Here is a 21,183-nt window from a genome sequence, read left to right as displayed (position 1 = left end):
CGAATTTTTGCGATATTACGGAGATGAAAGAAGGCCGTTTTAGTAACGCTTTTAATGTGTGCCTCAAAGGAGAGAGTTGGGTCGAAGATAATACCCAGATTCTTTACCGAGTCGCCTTGTTTAATTGTTTGGTTGTCAAATGTTAGAGTTGTATTATTAAATAGAGTTCGGTGTCTAGCAGGACCGATAATCAGCATTTCCGTTTTTTTGGCGTTGAGTTGCAAAAAGTTAGCGGACATCCATTGTTTAATTTCATTAAGACACGCCTCCAGCTGACTACAATCCGGCGTGTTGGTCAGCTTTAGGGGCATGTAGAGTTGGGTGTCATCAGCATAACAGTGAAAGCTAACACCGTATTTGCGTATGATGTCACCTAGCGGCAGCATGTAGATGCTGAAGAGTGCAGGGCCAAGGACCGAACCCTGGGGAACTCCACACGTTACCTTAACGTAGTCCGAGGTCACATTGTTATGGGAGACACACTGCATCCTATCAGTAAGATAAGAGTTAAACCAAGACAGGGCTAAGTCTGACATACCCATTCGTGTTTTGATACGTTGTAATAAAATATTATGATCGACGGTATCGAAAGCAGCGCTAAGATCGAGGAGCAGCAACATAGATGACTCATCAGAATCCATCGTTAGCAATAGATCATTAGTCATTTTTGCGAGGGCTGTCTCCGTGGAGTGATTTGCTCTGAAACCGGATTGAAAGGTTTCACATAGATTGTTAGACGCTAAGTGTTCATTTAACTGCTCCGCAACAATTTTTTCAAGGATTTTTGAAATAGAGGGAAGGTAAGACACCGGTCGGTAGTTTACCATGAGGTCAGGATCGAGGTTAGGTCTTTTAAGAAGAGGATGAATAACCGCTTTTTTGAATGCTAGGGGAACAGTGCCCGAGGAGAGTGATAAGTTTATAATATTTAGCACTGATGGACCTAATAATACAAAGAGCTCCTTGATCAGTTTCCCAGGAAGAGGGTCAAGTAAGCATGTTGTCTGTTTTATTCCATTTACACGTAACAATTCCTCTAATGTTATTTCCTCAAAACGAGAGAAACTATTTTGGAGGGCAGTATCCGCCGTATATACCATCGTATCAGTGTTAATAGAACCCCGTTGTAGCTGGGACGCATTGTCTTTAATCTCCTTTCTAATGACTTCAATTTTCTTACTAAAGAATTGCATAAAGTCATCAGCTGAGTGGGTTGAGCTACTGGAAGGGGTCCCTTGTTGGGTTAGCGATGCTACCGTACTAAACAAAAATTTAGGATCGTTTTTATTACGGTGGATGAGATTTGAGTAATATTTAGCTTTAGCTGAGGTAAGCATGCGTTTATAAGTTATTAAACCATCACTCCATGCTTGATGGTGCACCTCAAGTTTAGTCGTGCGCCATTTGCGTTCCAGCTTTCTACATAATAATTTCTGAGCTCTAGTTTCTTCTGTAAACCACGGGGTGCGCTTTTTTGGAGCCTTTTTTAACTTTAGCGGTGCTATGTTATCAATGGTTTCGCGCAGGGTGTCGTTAAAGTTGTTAGTGAGGTTATCAATAGAGCCCACATACTTTGGGAATGGTGCCATAACCGAGGGCAGTAGGTCAGCAAGAGTTGTCGTTGTGGCCGTATTAATGTTGCGGCTGCTATAGCAGTTATTATTATTATTAGTTTGACGAACATGCGTCTGAACCTCGAATTTTATAAGGTAATGATCGGACAATACTTTAGTATACGGGAGTATCGTAACTTTGGAGACGGTGATACCCCTGACAAGCACTAGGTCTATCGTATTACCGTTGCGATGCGTGGGTTCATTTATTATTTGTGTGAGACCACAGCTATCAATTACAGTCTGGAGCGCTACGCACGGTGGGTCCGATGGGGTATTCATATGGATATTAAAGTCCCCCATTATGATTATATTATCGGCGTGTGTCACAAGATCAGCAACGAACTCTGAGAATTCATTGATAAAGTCCGAATAGGGCCCTGGGGGGCGGTAGATAACAGCCAGGTGTAGAGGCAGCGGTGTGACAGACTTCATAGTAAGCACCTCAAACGATTTATATTTATTATTTATGTTAGGACTAAGGTTAAAGTTTTCGTTGTATATTAGTGCGACCCCCCCACCCCTTTTAAGCGGACGGGCAATATGCGCATGTGTAAAGTTAGGAGGACATGCAGTTTTATTGTCATCTCTCCTAGAGGAAACTGGCATCTCTAAAAGCGGATCAAACACAAGCTTATATTCTCCCAATGTACACAAATAACTCGCTCATACTGAAAACTACCCATATGTGTATGCTTATCTAACTGTGGTGGTATGCAGCAGTATGGCTTGTTGTTGTTGTACTATGCATGCAGTTCTACACTGTTGCAAACTAGTAAAATTATGTACGGTAGTTTTATTGTTCCTATTTGTGTGGTAAAGCATATTCAAACATACACAATGACTTTTCAATGCTCGTGAATGTCATTCACTCTGAAAAAAAGACAAAATTTAACATTAAACATAGTTTTTTTTTTTTACACATTTTCCATCCATCCATCCATTTTCTACCGCTTATTCCCTTTCGGGGTCACGGGGGGCGCTGGTGCCTATCTCAGCTACAATCAGGCGGAAGGCAGGGTACACCCTGGACAAGTCGCCACCTCATCGCAGGGCCAACACAGATAGACAGACAACATTCATACTCACATTCACACACTAGGGACCATTTAGTGTTGCCAATCAACCTATCCCCAGGTGCATGTCTTTGGAGGTGGGAGGAAGCCGGAGTACCCGGAGGGAACCCACGCATTCACGGGGAGAACATGCAAACTCCACACAGAAAGATCCAGGATTTGAACCCAGGACTGCAGGAACTTCGTATTGTGAGGCAGACGCACTAACCCCTCTGCCACATTTTGTATATGTTATTTTAGATAATTTGAGAGAGAACTGGTTGTGTTATTGATAAAGGTGGGAATCTTTGGGCACCTCACAATTCGATTCCGATTCTTGGTGCAACAATTTGATTCAGAATCAATTTTCGATTAAACACGATTCTCTTAATGTATTAATTGGTATAATAATTACCATTTCAAAACAGGCTACAGGTTACAAAACCTTTTGGTTGCTGAGGTACGATGTAGGTACGCAATGAGTAAGCATGGAGATGGGTTAAAAATGTTTTTTTTTATGTTGATTTTTAAAACAACAAAAAGTAGTTATTTTAAAATTATGAATAGATTTAGAATCTAAATCGCAATTCAGATGTGAATTGATTTTTTTTTTTTTCTTTAGCACCCTTCGTTATCATGCTACAAAATGATGATTGGGACGCGTGGCGCAGTTGGAGAGTGGCCGTGCGCAACCCGAGAGTCTGGTTCAATCCCCACCTAGTACCAACCTCGTCACGTCCGTTGTGTCCTTGAGCAAGACACTTCACCCTTGCTCCTGATGGGTGCTGGTTAGCGCCTTGCATGGCAGCTCCCTCCATCAGTGTGTGAATGGGTAAATGTGGAAATAGTGTCCTTGAAGGTAGAAAAGCGCTATACAAGTACAACCCATGTCATAAATGTATTTGCAAAACCTACAAATCTGGGAGTTTAACTATAATCACCCCTAATAAGCTTAAAGGAACAGGACTGGAGTGAATTTTAGGAAACGGGCACAGGCAACAATTGCTGTTTTTCCAGTGTTCAAGTTAATTTAAATGAATCTTTTAAAATGTATTAAATAAGATTTGTGAGAAGGACACTTTGCATATTAAAAAAAGTAGGTTCACATTTTATTCATCGGGAAAAAAATTGGAGCAATTCGGTGGAATGACCCACCTGTCTGTGTAATATGCTTGACTTTTGCATTATACGTGAAGAAATTCAGTAAGAATGCAACAGTATTTAGAACTAAACTCCACAAAGTCATTTTTGGAAGTCGCTACCAAACGAAAGTGATCAACCCAAGCCTTAATTGCCATAGAGATCTGTAATGTAAATTGCTGTAAAATGGTAGAACAGGTCAAGAAATATTGTGAGGCGCACTTCTGGAATCATAGACTTAATGTATTGTAAGGTGTGTCACTTGAAGCAGGGTGATGGCACACACCCAAAAAGCATATGTGAAGGTTAAACATAATTGTAGTGCAACTTGTTGTTCGTGTGACGTACTATTTGGTTTCAAAGAACATAATATGCTCTGGGCTATCGAGTCCTGACCTGACTCTTGTCTGCCTGTTTTGTTCTGCTGTGTGCTTTGGGGTGAACGCTGCAGGCGATGTAGATGACAATGAGATCCATTCAGGGTTCCCACTGCAAGGCCGTAAAACCCCTTTGCAAAGCAACACTTGACTCAGGATTTTCAGCAAATGTTACGTTGTTAATAATAATTGATTGAAGCAATCACCACATGGAAGAAACAATTAGTTACAGAGTAAAGACAATGAAGATAAGTGAGACTTCCTGTAGTGGAAGGACTGCTCTTCTCTGCATAATTCTGCTTAACTCTACAATTATGAAATGGCCCAGCCAGTAAGTCTCGTTTACATTTTCCTTTCCAGTAGGGAACACCAGGGAAGTATTTAAGTTAAAGTTAAAGTACCAATGATTATCACAAACACACTAGGTGTGGTGAAATTTGTCCTCTGTATTTGACCCATCCCCTTGATCACCCCTGGGAAGTGAGTTGGAGCAGTAGGCCGCGCCCGGGAATCATTTATGGTGATTTAACCCCCAATTCCAACCCTTGATGCTGAGTGCCAAGCAGGGAGGCAATGGGTCCCATTTTTTTGACATTTTGACTCGGCCGGAATTTGAACTCCCAACCTACCGATCTCAGGGCGGACACTTTAACCACTAGGCCACTGAGTAGGTTTGTACTTTTTCTTTTGTTTCCCCCAGTGTAGCTCATTAGTACCTCTATCTCACTCCTTTACCAAGGTAATAAAGCTCACCATTGTATTACTTTTAGTTTGTTATGGTGCACAACTATCTTGCATCATATTATGAGCTGTTTTTAATTTTCCTACCTTTTTTAGCCAGCTAGATGGGCAGAATATTTAAAAAGACTTGATTGGACACCTGGGGATAGGTTGATTGGCAACACTAAATTGACCCTAGTGTGTGAATGTGAGTGTGAATGTTGTCTTGTCTATCTGTGTTGGCCCTGCGATGAAGTGGCGACTTGTCCAGGGTGTACCCCGCCTACCGCCCGGATGCAGCTAGGATAGGCTCCACCACCCCCCGTGACTCCAAAAAAGGGACAAGCAGTAGAAAATGGATGATTGGACACCACTGCAAACTGCAATGTATATTATCGTATTTTTCAGACCATAGGCCGCACCGGATTATAAGGCGTAGTTAAGAGGTCATAATATGATTTTTTTTTTTTTTTCACTTTTAGAACACTTCTCATGTAATGGTGGTTCTTTGGTCAAATTACTGCAAAGAATATATTTTAACAGACCATCGTCAAGCTGCTTTCTGACAGTGTCTTTGGGATGCGGTGGTCTGTGGTTGGTCTTATTTGCGTGGCTCCACTTCAACTGTATTCTCTTCTTCATCTTTGTTGTGCTGGTAGTTTTTAGCACTTCCATTGCAAGTCTACTGACAAGTGTAAATTAGAACCATACACATCTTCATATTAGAAATGGCAACAGCGAAGGATGAATGCCTCACAATGAGAGGATGGAGAAAAACAAGAAGCTTATTGAATACGACGTTGTGTTACGTTCGGGTCCCGTTGCTGCAATGGTGGTGTTCTTACGATGCGTAGAAGGACAGAAAGCACCAAGAGCAGCGTGCAAGTAAGAGTTCTTTATTCCATAGATTTGGCAAAAACATTTGCTTGGTGACGCACAGAAAGCCACAAAGCAAAACTTAGTATAACTACGGCGTTGTGAAAACATAAACAATGTACCTGATCATGACAGTTGAAACCGACTACAATGGTAGAAGCGCGCAAATGTTCGGGTCTTATGCAGATCCCAAATACACAACAGCAGGTACCAATAGGTAAGAAAACTTTGTATTGCATGGTATTGCAAAACTAAATCCCAGGTAATGTCTCCTAATAGGTGGTATTTTGGGGGACCTTATAAACACACCATAATACCACCTGTATGTTGAAGCACAGTATGTCTGACTACGGTAGCTGTAATCCGCTGACAATCCATCAAGCAGTGCAGCTTCATAGCTTACCAAAGTCGTACTAATACATTCTGACATATTTTTGAACGTCGTGTTTAATGTTCTATATTCTCAATGGAACATTTAAAGTTGTGGTGGTGTTAACTGGCGTCATATTGCAGTCTATACGTATCTCTTATGTGTGACTACCATCTACAGGTCACACTTATCATTATGCCATGTATCAAATAAAATTGCTTCGAGGTTGCTAAGTACAACCAGAATTATTACGTACATTAGGTGCACCAGGTTATAAGGTGCAATGTCGATTTTTGAGAAAAATGATTTTAAGTGCGCCTTATAGTTCGAAAAATACAGTATATTCTCAATAAAACATCAAAGTTTTGGTGTTGCTTGTTTACTGTAATTTGCTAGTGTCATTTATTAAACAGGCGTTAGTTAACCTGCAGTCCACACGCATCTCCTAAAGAGTATAAAGAGTGTGGCCAACTTGATTCCAGACGATCTTCTCAATGATTGGCCAAAAGGCACTCAAATGTGACTTAAGGGCGCCATGACTATCTTGGAGCTGACCCTATGTGTTTCAACGTGTAAAAATGCCCTGTTGCGCTGCAAAAAATGTGGAATGCTTTAACATCGCTTTCCCCACTATCCCAGAAAGAAGACAAGGATGAGAAGCAAATGTTCGCAAACAACACTGAGGAGCCACCGATTGTTTAGGAGAGAACACACACACGCTAGTACAATAAACAACAGAATAAATTACTTTCAGAAATAGTTTGACAAAAACGGACTATCTTTAAAACTCATTAAAACTAAAATAGTTGAATTCAACAGCAGCAGAAGAAAAAGTCAAACACAGATCAGGTATGTGTATACCTTAGCACAGGGGTCGGAAACCTTTTTGTCTGAGAAAGCCAAATATTTTAAAAATGTATTTCCGTTAGAGCCATATATTTTTTTAACATTGAATACAACTAAATGCATGCATTTTTAAGTAAGACCAACATTTTTAGAGTGGAATAAGTCTCTTATTCTTTTTGATAACATTGTTATTCTGAAGCTAACCTATAATAAATAAAATACTTTGTTCTTACCATTAATGCGACTTCTTAAACAGGCGTGGTAGAAAACGGATGAAAATGCATGAGAATGTTTTATAATTTGAACGTTATTTTTAACACTGTGATTACCAGCGGAATTATTCATTACTTATCGTGTTAAGCAATTTCAGCTAAGGTTTCTCTGAGAGCCAGATTCAGTCATCAAAGAGACTTATCTAGCTCGAGAGCCATAAGTTCCCTACCGCTGCCCTCGCAGCTCAGAATCAGAAATAGTTTATTAATCCCTGACAAGACAGTTCACTCAGTTTCTCCGCGATAAATAGTTGAACAGTTATAGGCATATTTTTACAGGAAATTCCAGCAATAGGATAAGGTTGACTGGCAACACTAAATTGGCCCTAGTGTGTGAATATGAGTGTGAATGTTGTCTGTCTATCTGTGTTGGCCCTGTTATGAGGTGCGACTTGTCCAGGGTGTACGCCGCCTTCCGCCCGAATGCAACTAAGATAGGTTCCAGCACCCCCCGCGACCCCAAGAGGGACACGCGGTAGAAATGGATGCATGGATTGATAAGGAATAGTTAATTTCATTTTCGGGATGGTCCGGATCACTGTCTTTTTGTTATTGTGAGGTAGGGCTTAGCGCAGGTCTCCACTTTTGAGTACTTTTTTTTTTTCTTTTTTTTTTTTTTCCAGCTCTTACTGCTTTGAACAGCAGTAAGAGTTAAAAACAGCATTGCATGACCGTGACCTTCGATCCCTCAGACGGCACTGTATCAAAAACCAAAATCAATCTCTAAAGGATATCACCACATGGGCTCAAGAACACATCAGAAAACCACTGTCACTAAATACAGTTCGTTGCTACATCTGTAAGTGCAAATTAAAGCTCAACTATGCAAAGCGAAAGCCATTTATCAACAACATCCAGAAACGCCGCCGGCTTCTCTAGGCCCGAGATCATCTAAGATGGACTGATGCAAAGTGGAAAAGTGCTCTGTGGTCTGACGAGTCCACATTTCAAATTGTTTTTGGAAATATTCAACATCGTGTCATCCGGACCAAAGGGGAAGCAAACCATCCAGACTGTTATCGATGCAAAAGCCAGCATCTGTGATGGTATGGGGGTGTATTAGTGCCCAAGGCATGGGTAACTTACACATCTGTGAAGGCACCATTAATGCTGAAAGGTACATACAGGTTTTGGAACAACATATGCTGCCATCTAAGCGCCATCTTTTTCATGGATGCCCCTGCTTATTTCAGCAAGACGATGCCAAGCCACATTCAGCACGTGTTACAACAGCGCGGCTCCGTAAAAAAAGAGTGCGGGTACTTTCCGGGCCACCGTTAATGCTGAAAATTATATACAGGTTTTGGAACAACATATGCTGCCATCTAAGCGCCGTCTTTTTCTTGGATGTCCTTGATTATTTCAGCAAGACAATGCTGAAATAAGCATTGTCTTGCTGAAATACAGCAAGACAATGTTGTATTTCAGTGTAGAAGGACAGAAAGCACCAAGAGCAATTAACCGAAATAAAGTTTAGATTTATTTCCCAGTGCAAAAATGCACTGGGAAATAAATTGAAACCGTTACCCACTCAAGTTACTGCTGCCATTTAGACGTACGGTACCTCTTTTAGACACACTTTCTAGTGTGTCTAAAAGAGGTCATGTTTCTCCTGACCTCTCTTCGATCAGGAGAAAAGAGGCCTCATTGACACACTAGAAAGCATCTTTTTCTTGATGTCGAAGAAAATGTTTTCAGTAGATGGAGTGGATAAATTAGAAGAATACAACTGCCGAAATGTGTTTCAGCTGTAGAACTATGAGGGTTAAGACGCGGCACAGCATCGCCACAATACACATTAAAATGTAGCCAATGGAATACTTTCTTTTAAAAATACACCCTCAACCAACATTTTTGAGGTGAGACTGCAAAGATGACTCAGCCCCTAGCAACACATACTCACACAAAAACCTGCAAAACCCAAACCGTCCGCCCTCAATAAACTTTAATAAGTATACTGTGTACAATGCCTACTTAACTGCAAAGGCACACCCTTTGACATTGTAGTCCAGTCCCAAGTTAACGAATGGCTGAGTCTTGAATAGAATACTTTTGTCATTGCACTTCAGTGAGTAGGTTTGTGTGCACTGTGTACTTGGTTGCAGCCAATTTTAAACAAGGTTTTACTGTAATTTCAATGAAAGTGTGAATAATCTGATTAAAATAATGTTCGACAGCACTAATAACAACACCAGTCTATTTATGTTTTTTAAGACTGGTTGTATTTGTAACGTAATTGGAAGAAGTATTTATTCCTTTGTGGGTACCTAGCGTTTATTTTTCTGTCTGCTATGTACTCGTTGCTGGGATGAATGTGTCCTTCTGTTGCAATGATGTCATAGCCATATAGAGAGTCTGGGGTCCTGGATTAAGAGTCATCTGTGGTGGAGAGGCTTGAGGGGGATTACTGGATGCTAAACTGAGGACGACTCTGTATGTGTTGACATGTTTACCGCTGTCCACAGTTATAGCGACTGAACACGTCCCTTCCACAGGAGGTTATGACTCAGGATCAACTTTCATTGAACCTTGAAGACAGATCAATTATGTCCTTCCCTTGTTTTGATTTTCCTTTCATTGTGTTTGGCTTAGTCTTGAGTGGCCATCTGTTTGCAGCATGTCTAGATAACGGAAAAACTCTTCTGTGTCAAACTCAGGTGCACATACTTCACCTCTGTTAGTCAGTATTCTACAGCAGTGGTTCTCAACCTTTTTTCAGTGATGTACCCCCTGTGAACATTTTTTTTAATTCAATTACCCCCTAATCAGAGTAAAGCAATTTTGGTTGAAAAAAAGAGATAAAGAAGTAAAATACAGCACTATGTCATCAGTTTCTGATTTATTAAATTGTATAACAGTGCAAAATATTGCTCATTTGTAGTGGTCTTTCTTGAACTATTTGGAAAAAAAGATATAAAAACTTGTTGAAAAATAAACAAGTGATTCAATTATGAATAAATATTTCTACACATAGAAATAATCATCAACTTAAAGTGCCCTCTTTGGGGATTGTAATAGAGATCCATCTGGATTCATGAACTTAATTCTAAACATTTCTTCACAAAAAAATACATCTTTAACATCAATATTTAATGGAACATGTCCACAAAAAATCTAGCTGTCAACACTGAATATTGCATTGTTGCATTTCTTTTCACAGTTTATGAACTTACATTCATATTTTGTAGAATTATTATTCAATAAATATATTTATAAAGGATTTTTGACTTATTGGTATTTTTGGAATATTTAAAAAAAATCTCAAGTACCCCTTGGCATACCTTCAAGTACCCCCAGGGGTACACGTACCCCCATTTGAGAACCACTGTTCTACAGGACACTCCATACGACTTTGCATGCTGGATTACAGTGGTCCTTAACCCCTTTAAAACTCTTTATCCCTTAGCGTTGTTGAAAGCTACAGATCCCCTTCGCAGAAGATTGCACATTAAAGCATAAACAACGTTTATACATTGATTGCAGTGTACTGTTTTTATGGTAAATCGGTTTACCTCACTGGTGTCTACAAGATGTGCCATGAGTTCTTTCTTTGCGAGCTTGCAGTTATCCTAACGTAGAGCAATTTTGAAGCTATGTTTGTCTATCACTTTGTAGAATCTCACAATCTATGGCAACAATGTTGAAAGAACTATGCGAGGTGCAATTTGATATGCCGTTTACTATCACACACTAAAGTCTTTGGTAAGCCGCAATTTTATTACTGTATTTTCTATTTGTGTCCATTGTGGTAATTAGCTTGCTTATGTACATTGTCTGTTTTGATGGTTTCACTAGTTAAATTGATGTAATTGTTTAGGATTTACCTTTGACATGCACCACCTCCACATTGTACTCCATGCACCATTAGCCCTTGCAGGTTTAATAAACACTCACTCACTGACCAAAACATGTTACAACTGCACATTCTCATGAGATCCAATACAAAAGAGGCAAAAACTGTCAACATTTACTAAGATGGGTCCCGTGGTTCTGCTACTAAGAGATTGGTTGTCAAATTGGGCAGCACTTACTGGGGGTAGTAACTGTAACTCTGTCTGCCTATACAGACTTGTCTGGTGCATCTGGGCCAAAGCCCCTTAAGCCCCAGCGTTCACTCCCAGGAACTCCTGTCTCTCTGAAAAACTTGCCGGTCGACCTTCGAACCTCCATGGAAGAGAAGTACAAAGAGATTGCAGAGGTGAGAAAGAATCAACAGAGATTATGTGTTCATCGGTATTGCTTAGTTTTTTTTAGTTGGTTTGGATTATATCTTATTTCATCAAAAAAAAAAACTATACTAGCCAATTAAAGTCTGGAAGTTGGGACAAAAAGAGTGAGAATACAGTTGAGAATTTTAACAAATATAAGTAACTTTTTTTTTTACCAAACTATAGTTGTAATATTATGAGAAAAAGATAAGATTTATTTATTTAGTAATTAGTTAATCAGATTAAAATTGTTTAGAATTTTATATTATTAATTAATTTGATCAGAATAAATTTGTGTTTTTATGAAAATCAAGTCATTATGGTATCATAAAAAAGTTGTAATTTTATTGGAATATTATTGATTTAGCTGCTGTAATATCATTAAAATTATTAGAATTTAGCAAAAATAAAGCCATTCTTTTATCTCAATGTCGTAATATTATGAGAAAATGTTACAATTGTATTGCAAATTCATAATTATTTTTGTCTTAATAAAGTTTTTATATTACAAGGAAAAACATTAATAAAATTCATTCATTTTAATAAAGTCCTAATATGAGAAACTGTTTGAATGGAATAAAAAGTAATTATTTAGTCAGAAAAAAGAAATAAGATATAATTTTACAAAAATGAAGGAATTTGTTTATTTCAACAAAGTCCTATGAGAAAATGTTAGTATTAAAAAGTAACTATTTTGTTAAAATAAAATTGCATTACGAGAAAAAAAGATTAAAATAAATGAACTAATTAATTTACTTCACCAGTCATAATATTATGAGAAAATTTTATAATTGTATTCAACAGTAATTATTTTGTCTGAATAAATTGGTGAATAGTATGAAAAAAATATTTTAAATAAAAAAATGAAGTCATTTATTTGAAAAAAGTCATATTATGAGAAAATGTCAGGAATGTATTAAAGTAACTATTTTGTCAGACAGTCGTAATATTACTAGAAATAGGACAGAATTTCACAAAAATCAAGTCGTAATATTTAGAGAAAAGGTATTGAATTGAATTATATTAAACGGGCAGCATGGTGGGAGAGGGGTTAGTGCATCTGCCTCACAATACTAAGGTCCTGAGTAGTCTTGGATTCAATCCCGGGCTAGGGATCTTTCCATGTGGAGTTTGCATGTTCTCCCCGTGACTGTGTGGGTTCCCTCCGGGTACTCCGGCTTCCTCCCACTTCCAAAGACATGCACCTGGGGATAGGTTGATTGGCAACACTAAATTGGCCCTAGTGTGTGAGTGTGAATGTTGTCTGTCTTTCTGTGTTGGCCCTGTGATGAGGTGGCGACTTGTCCAGGGTGTACCCCGCCTTCCGCCTGATTGTAGTTGAGATAGGCACCAGCGACCCCAAAGGGAATAAGCGGTAGGAAATGGATGGATGGATGTATTAAACAGTAATTATTTTGTCAGAATAAAGTTGTAATAGTACAAAAGATTTGAATAAAAATAGTTTAACAAAGGTTAGGTCATTTCTTTACCAGAATAAAGTGGAAGTAAGGGCTAGAAAATTTTACTAGGGGGTTAAAAAATTTGATTTTACACCAAATTAGTTGTAATGAGTACGAACAAATATTAAACTTTGATTTGTGTGAGAATTTTACTCACTAAATATAACCTTAATACTCCAAAATTTTAGATGTATGTATAACAACCCTAGATTTGTTTCAGTCTTGGCAGAGGTCGGCGCTTTTGTTCAGTTTCTTGCAAAAATCTAACCAGAAATACGCGACCATCACCAGCTGTGTTTGTCCGACACCGACTCTGTAGGAGCTGTTCTCTCGCAGCATGGCGGAGAGTGAGATGCGCAGCGCCCCCTATGAGTTCCCAGAGGACAGCCCCATCGAGCAGCTGGAAGAGCGGCGACACCGCCTGGAGAGGCAGATCAGTCAGGACATTAAGTGAGGAACTTTAAGCACACCCGGCGCAGCGGAGTCTGATGCATTGTCCAATATGGCAAACAGCGACACACAAACTGTTTCTTTCACTTGTGCACACTTCACATAAGCAGCTACCTGCACTTCTATTTTTTCTTATGATTATGTGTCTGTAAATCAACTTTATTACATCATGCCTAAAAATGCTTGTATGTGTGAGAAGTGTGTGCACACACTTCTTCGTTTGTCTGCTTAACCTGATGCCCATCTACCTCCCTTCCCTCGCCGCTCCCCGCAATCCGCCATACGCTATCCTGCGCCACCGCCTCACACGACTAGGCTTGAGCCAGAGATCTTGCTACGCGCCAAACAGGACTTCCTGAAAATCGACAGTGCCACAGACCTAGAGTGAGTGTGCCCGGCTTCCCTTTGTGATTCACGCTCACTTGCAATATCTAACTTTCCAATTTTTATGCTCCTGATGGAATATGAGTTGTTATAAATCATGCTTTTACAAAGACAATACAGCTCATTATCAGGGAAGTACGAACAATAGGTTCCCAACTGCACAAGATGTACACCCGTGGTCTTTGTCTGTCCCTCATTTTAAAGTGCTGTCTGCCTGTTAAGGTTAATAAAGGAGAAGAGTGTTGATGCTGTTGATAATGGCCTTAAGGAGAGGGAAATGCCAATGGAGAGAGAGTACCAGCGGGTGTCTATATCTGGAGAGGAAAAATGTGGGGTGAGGAGGTTTTTGCAAGATATTCCTGCAAGTTTCTCTTGTGTGCAAGCTTTGACCAACACAGCACAGCATGGAGGCCTCTTCTCCTAAAAGTCTTATGTAACATCCTCCCCAGGTGCCCTTCACTGACCTGGTTGATGCCGCCAAGTGTGTGGTGAAAGCTTTGTTCATTCGGCAGAAATACATCAACAGATCCATGCAGTCCTTTTGCAAGACCACGGCTCAGTCCTTGCAGGACCTGAGCTTGAAGCCGCAGGACTTGAGACTCTACGACGAAATCGCAGAAACCCCCGTCGACATCGGTAACTTGATGCTGGATTGTCTTTTAACTTTTTCACATGACAGTATTTGTTCACGTAAGCACCTAGTGTTCATTAAAAAACATTTAACCAATGCATTTTAAATCAGTGATCTTAAACTCGCGGGCCATTTGCAGGTCCGTATTTTGTGACCCTCTACTAAACTTCATTGTGAGGTGTAATTGTGGCCCATGCACCCAGCGCAGCTAATAGATTTAAAGGGGAACATTATCACCAGACCTATGTAAGCGTCAATATATACCTTGATGTTGGAGAAAAAAGACCATATGTTCTTTTAACCGATTTCCGAACTCTAAAAGGGTGAATTTGGCGATCTAAACCCCTTTCAATTGTTCGCTGTCGGAGCGATGACCTTTCACCCGTGACGTCACAATGGGAAGCAATCCACCATTTTCTCAAACACATTACACACACAAGTCAAATTAACTCTGTTGTTTTCCGTTTTTTCGACTATTTTCTGTACCTTGGAGACATCATGCCTCGTCGGTGGGTTGTCGAAGGGTGTAACAACACGATCAGGGACGGATTCAAGTTGATTTACGTGGACTGGGCATCGTTATGCCTCATTTGTAGCTATATTTGCATCCAGCCTTTCCCTCCACCCACATTTATTGCCAAATAAACACATACCAATCGACGGATTTAAGTTGCACCACTGTCAAAAGATGCGAAAGTCCCTCGTTTGGTCTGCACATTTTACCGGCGATGCTACGATAGACATGGCACAGTGATGTGTGGATATCCTGCGACACTCAAAGCAGATGCATTTCCAACGATAAAGTCAACGAAATCACAAAGGTGAGTTTTGTTGATGTTGCGTGGCGCAGTGGGAGAGTGGCCGTGCGCAACCCGAGGGTCGCTGGTTCAAATCCCACCTAGAACCAACCTCGTCACGTCCGTTGTGTCCTGAGCAAGACACTTCACCCTTGCTCCTGATGGGTGCTGGTTGGCGCCTTGCATGGCAGCTCCCTCCATCAGTGTGTGAATGTGTGTGTGAATGGGTAAATGTGGAAGTAGTGTCAAAGCGCTTTGAGTACCTTGAAGGTAGAAAAGCGCTATACAAGTACAACCCATTTATCATTTATCATTTATTGACTTATGTGCTAATCAGACATATTTGGTCGGGGCATGACTGCCAGTTAATCGATGCAAACATGCTATTTAGGCTAGCTGTATGTTAATTTGTAGCTATATTTGCATCCAGCCTTTCCCTCTACCCACATTTAATGCCAAACAAACACTTACCAATCGACGGATTTAAGTTGCTCCAGTGGTCTAGTCAAAAGATGCAATCGTTGGTTAGAAGGCAATCGCCGAATAGCTTCAATAGCTATTCGCTCAATAGGTTCAGTTTCTTCTTCAATTTTGTTTTCGCTATCTGCCTCCACACCCCAACCATCCGTTTCAATGTATGCGTAATCTGTTGAATCGCTTAAGCCGCTGAAATCAGAGTCTGAATCCGAGCTAATGTCGCTATATCTTGCTGTGCTATCCGCCATGTTTGTTTGTATTGGCGTCACTATGTGACGTCACAGGAAAATAGACAGTGGATTTACAGATAGCGAAAATCAGGCACTTTAAAGCCTTTTTTCGGGATATTCCATGATGGGTAAAATTTTGAAAAAAACTTCGGAAAATAAAATAAGCCAATGGGAACTGATTTTTATTGGTTTTAACCCTTCTGAAATTGTGATAATGTTCCCCTTTAAGATTGCATAATATATTTAACTAACTGTACACCCCTATCCATCCATTTCCTACCGCTTATTCACTTTTGGGGTTGCGGGGGGCGCTGGCGCCTATCTCAGCTACAATCGGGCGGAAGGCGAGGTACACCCTGGACAAGTCGCTACTTCATCGCAGGGCCAACACAGATAGACAGACAACAGTCACACTAAGAACACAAAAATGACAGCTTCAACAAACAGACACAGAGCAACTTCCTTTAAGCAAGCAGAAGTGTCTCGTGAGTAACTTAACAGGTTTCAAATACAGTGGAACCTCGATTTACAAATTTAATTGGTTCTTGAATCGAAAAGTGTTAATAGTGCAGCACATTTCTCCATGAGAAACAATACGAGTAATGGGTTCCAGGCTTGACAAAAGTCCCTAATTTTTAAGTGAATATTTGTACACTTTGAATTACAATATAAAGTGATATATAGTAATGTACATAAACAAACATGGAGATGATGAATCAACCGTCTCTTTATCAAAAAGCCAATACAATAACGACAAGCTAATCTGCCCTGTATGCGTTGGTCTGCCATAGGTGCACACACGCAGAAGTCCCTTTGGTGCCCTAAAAAAACAATCAGAAATCACAAAAATTATTAGCTTAAACAACCCAATTGCTACAATAATAAACATTTTAAAAAGTAAAATCAACTTACATTACAGATCAAGGAGTTGGGGGGGATACGGAGGGGGTGGGGGTGTGTGTGACAGCACGTGCGCATTCTCTTGGAAGAGGTGCCACTAAACGAGAGATAGTCTTCTCTTCCGCTGTAATATGAGTTTGCTTTGGTACCTTTTTCCAAAAAAAAGTACTTTTTCTTAAAAATGTAAAACTTTTCGTGATACAAAGTCAACTTCCTCAATCTCTTCAATTAGACCAATCACAAAATGAATGAAGCGTTCGCACACAAACATCTTTGGCACAATCAAAAAGTTTCTTAACTAAATAGTTCTTAAATCATTAAATTTTCTATTTCTAATGATTTAAGGCCTATCATAGCTCAGCATTACTTCCGCTGCTGGTAAAAGTAGTTTACACATTTAGTCACGTGGTTAAATGTTTTAAATTTTAAAGATGCTAAGACCAATCCTTTAAAGGTTAATATAATAATAATTGATTAGATTAGATATATATACCACTTTTTTCTATCAACATTTTTGCTTTGTGTTATATGGCACATCAAATACATCTTATTTATTAATTGGTTTTATTATTAGAGAATAGGGATGGGTGATATGGCCTAAAATCTTTATCGAGATGTATATTGCAGCCTCCTGCGATAACGATATACTGTATACCACGATATAATATTTTGTATGGAAATTATAATAGAACAATAATAAAACAGGTTTTAACGGATTCTAATATAGCTGTAATATATTGAGTTATGTCTACTTGTATCATTTTACCAAAACTATAATTAATCTACTAAGTGAGTTAGGCACCAGCGCCCCCTTCAACCCCAAAAGGGACTAAGCGGTAGAAAAAATAGATGGATGGATGAAAGTTACCATTAATTGTTGTTTAACTAATGTTGTTGTAATGATCCGCCGGCCGGATCATACATTGTTTTGGTTTTTGAGTCCTTTTGTGCTTCCTGATTATTTTTGGACTCTTCTGATCCTTAGTTGTGCACTTCCTTGTGAAACCATGGTAACAAGAATAAAACATTTGTTCCACCTGCTCTGCTTTTGACACGCACCTGGGTTTTGATTTCTGCCTAAGTATTTAAGCTTGCCTTCTACCTCAGTTCTTTCTCGATCCGTTGTTTGCTCTAAGCGACATTCACGTTTGTATGTTCTCTTATGTCTGTTACTTGTGCTAAGTTTCGCCTTAGATTCTCGTGCGCTCGGCACGTCACTTTTTGGACTTTGTCTCAGGGCTAAGTGTTAGCCTAGCTCCCCGTGCGTTGGCATGCGCTTTCTTTTGCCTTTTGTGTCCGTGTTCTTTTATATTTTTGTATTAAACCAAGCTCCTACCTGCAATTCCTGCCTGTCTTGGTCCTCGTGCATCTTGGGGTGACTCAACACGCATTACGATGCGTTTTCAACGTGACAGTTGTTACATGTTTCTACATACACTTCTTTTAAAATGAAAACACGTATTCTTCTGTTTGAATACTTATTAGTTTTGGGCAATACTACAAAGTTGGGTATAAAATAGGACACCAGCTGTAGCAAAATTTTGCCTTCAAGGGTGTCCAAAGTCCACAGCTAATTTTCTAAAAAATTAAAATACAAACTTAAAAATCTGGGAAAAAAAAGCAAACTGGTGAAATGTAATTAAAAAAAGTTGCAATGTTGACCCTAATAACACAAGGCTGCAGTAATTGCTAAAAAAAAAATCAGAATTAATCAAAATCAATGTAATGAATTATTGACCTATTCCGGGCTCCAATCATTTCACATCAAATATTCCACTTTGAAATATTTTTTGGGCAAAATATTACATATTCTGTGTGTTTGCCATAAAAAACTGGGTTTTCTAACATTAAAAAAAAAAACATTTTTTATAATTTTATATCGACAGATAGACCTGAAGTTGATCAAGAGTTTTAAGTGTTGAATGAAAATAAATTAATCAATCAAAAAAAACATGTCTTATTTTTAACATTTTTATTACTGAGACACTCGTGGATTTCTAAGACCAAACCTAACTTAAAATAAAATCTCAATTTTTTATTGATTTTAAAATAAAAAAATATCAAAATGTCCCCTGCATGGTAAAAATTTTCAGTGTGCAGCCCTCACTGGAAAAAGTTTGGACACCCCTGTGCTACAGCGTCTGTCACCAGCTTGCTCCTCTTTCAAACCCACCGACATAGCTTGAAGTGAACGTACAAAAAAAAATGTAACCTTTTATCATCGACTACGCGGACCGCAGACTCCAGCGCTCTCGATGGCCGATTTTTTTATTTTTTTAAATAAATTTGACCCTTTCCTGTTTTCCCCTCCTGCAAAAGGGCCACTTTGGATCAAACACTTCCAATGTGTACGATAATAGTGAGGACGTTCCACATCCATTATTTCCGACAGGCTTCCTCCAACATTCCAAAAATTTGCATGTCATCTTAATTCAATCAATCAATCAAACTTAATTTATATAGCCCTTAATCACAAATGTCTCAAAGGGCTGCACAAGCCACAACAACATCCTCTGCAATTGTAGACTCCTTGGAATTATCAATATGTATGAATATGAGTGTGAATCATTGTTTATCTGTAAATGTGTCCTGCAGGGATGTTTCGGTCAGGGTTTTACTGTATGCTGCCGATTTCGATACTGATCATCCATGAGTGAGATTGGCTGATACCAATACATATCGCATGTATTAACTGTACATTTACTGTATAGTGAGTGCAATTATTATTGCAAATAATGGACCAGAAGTCAATGACCATTTGTCCAATGAGTATAACATTTTGAGTACAATAGGATGGTCTTTGCCGTGTAGTCTCCTCTTGCACAGACCAGATATTCTAAATTGAGTTAAGGTTTAGCCAATTTGTAAATCGCATGTGGGTCAAATGAATTCAAGCGTTGTATTATAATAAAAAAGACTATTGATGGAAATCCTGCTCCTTCAGCATATTTGCCCAGTTAGCTGATATCTATTTTTAGGCACATTATATGAAACTGAATATTTGGGGTGTCAAAAAACCCCAAAATGTTCTTATTTGTAACAATTTTTGATCAGTAATTGATTCAAAAAATCTAAAATGTATTTTTTTTTTTTTTATATATATAACTTTTAATTATTCATTTTTTATCTAATCTGTCCTGTCTGGCCAGTCAGGCAAAACATATTATTAATGTAGATGCCAATATTTGCTGTACAGATTTATTTAAGAAAAGAGAAGTGTTGGATACTTACCTTGTTGCCTCATTTGTATTTAACTTTATCAAATGTTTGGGAAGCATTTTAATAAACAAAACTAGTTTTCTTTTAAGTAATATAGAAATTGATCAGAGTTGTATATTTATGAAGGAATGTAGTTAATCATAGAACTGGCATCCAATGTTACTTATAAAGTATTGATTTTGGAATTTAGAATCTATTCTAAATCGAATCGTTACCCCTAAGTATTGATTCGAATTGTGGGGTGCCCAAAGATTCACAGCCCTACTGAATATGTAGCAGTCAAATGGCAAATATTTCACAAGAACATAACACCTGATAATTCGCCTTCATTTTCTAAACAGATGCCCCCGTCCACCCGCCTGTTTCTGCGACGCACCCATACGACAATCAGGACCCCCAAAATATGCCCCTGGATGTGGGATACAGCTGCAAGATGATAGACGGCGTCATGCATGTCTACACCAAGAACAGCGTCATGGACAAGTATGTTCATATAAATGCAAAACAATCTTAGATAAGTATTTATGCTGACTTTCTGTGTTTTTATACAGAAGCACAGAATTAGACCTGCCCTATCCTGACCTGAAAGAATACATTGCCGACATGAACGTTATGATGGCTCTCATTATTAATGGCCCGGTGTAAGTGTTTTATTTTTTTACTGTCATGCCATGTCCTTTGCAAATGTTGCTGTATTATTAGCCTTGTTTTCACTCGCCCAAGGATGTGTGTTACCTTTTTATTTGGGTTTATTTGAAGTCATGTAAGTTCAACTTGATTCTGCTAAGAATCTTCTAAAGTTTGCGTGACTTCAATAAAAGCAGTGGTTATATTTTAACCGAAAGCTGTCCCTCCGTGTTCTACCAGGAAGTCTTTCTGCTACCGTCGCCTACAGTACCTGAGCTCCAAATACCAGATGCACATCCTCCTGAATGAAATGAAGGAGCTAGCATCCCAGAAGAAAGTCCCTCACAGAGACTTCTACAACATACGCAAAGTAGGAGCTTCTTTCTCAACTTCAAAGTTGAACTAAATTTAATTTAATATGTGCACCTCTGGGCTTCACGGTGGAAGAGGGGTTATTGCGTCTGCCTCACAATACGAAGGTCCTGAGAAGTCCTGGGTTCAATCCCGGGCTTGGGATCTTTTTGTGTGGAG

General features: G+C 39.1%; 1 protein-coding gene across 4 annotated transcripts in view; it reads left to right on the top strand.

The window, feature by feature from the left end:
- The window catches only part of ampd2a (adenosine monophosphate deaminase 2a), an 86,169-nt gene that overhangs the window by 44,498 nt on the left and 20,488 nt on the right, over positions 1–21,183 (top strand). For 3 of the 4 annotated variants that reach the window (XM_061922728.1, XM_061922726.1, XM_061922729.1), the window contains exons 2-9: positions 11,337–11,467; positions 13,257–13,387; positions 13,703–13,771; positions 13,994–14,105; positions 14,221–14,407; positions 20,367–20,508; positions 20,577–20,666; positions 20,893–21,022. In XM_061922728.1, the coding sequence (XP_061778712.1) occupies positions 11,337–11,467; positions 13,257–13,387; positions 13,703–13,771; positions 13,994–14,105; positions 14,221–14,407; positions 20,367–20,508; positions 20,577–20,666; positions 20,893–21,022 (992 nt within the window). The remainder of the gene's footprint in view (positions 1–11,336; positions 11,468–13,256; positions 13,388–13,702; positions 13,772–13,993; positions 14,106–14,220; positions 14,408–20,366; positions 20,509–20,576; positions 20,667–20,892; positions 21,023–21,183) is intronic. The other variant, XM_061922727.1, reaches the window with a different exon arrangement.

Source organism: Nerophis ophidion, linkage group LG16, assembly GCF_033978795.1.
Source record: "Nerophis ophidion isolate RoL-2023_Sa linkage group LG16, RoL_Noph_v1.0, whole genome shotgun sequence".
In the NCBI taxonomy this organism is placed as follows: domain Eukaryota; kingdom Metazoa; phylum Chordata; class Actinopteri; order Syngnathiformes; family Syngnathidae; genus Nerophis; species Nerophis ophidion.
Note: the sequence above shows the minus strand (reverse complement) of the source record. Positions and strands in the feature narration are given on the sequence as shown.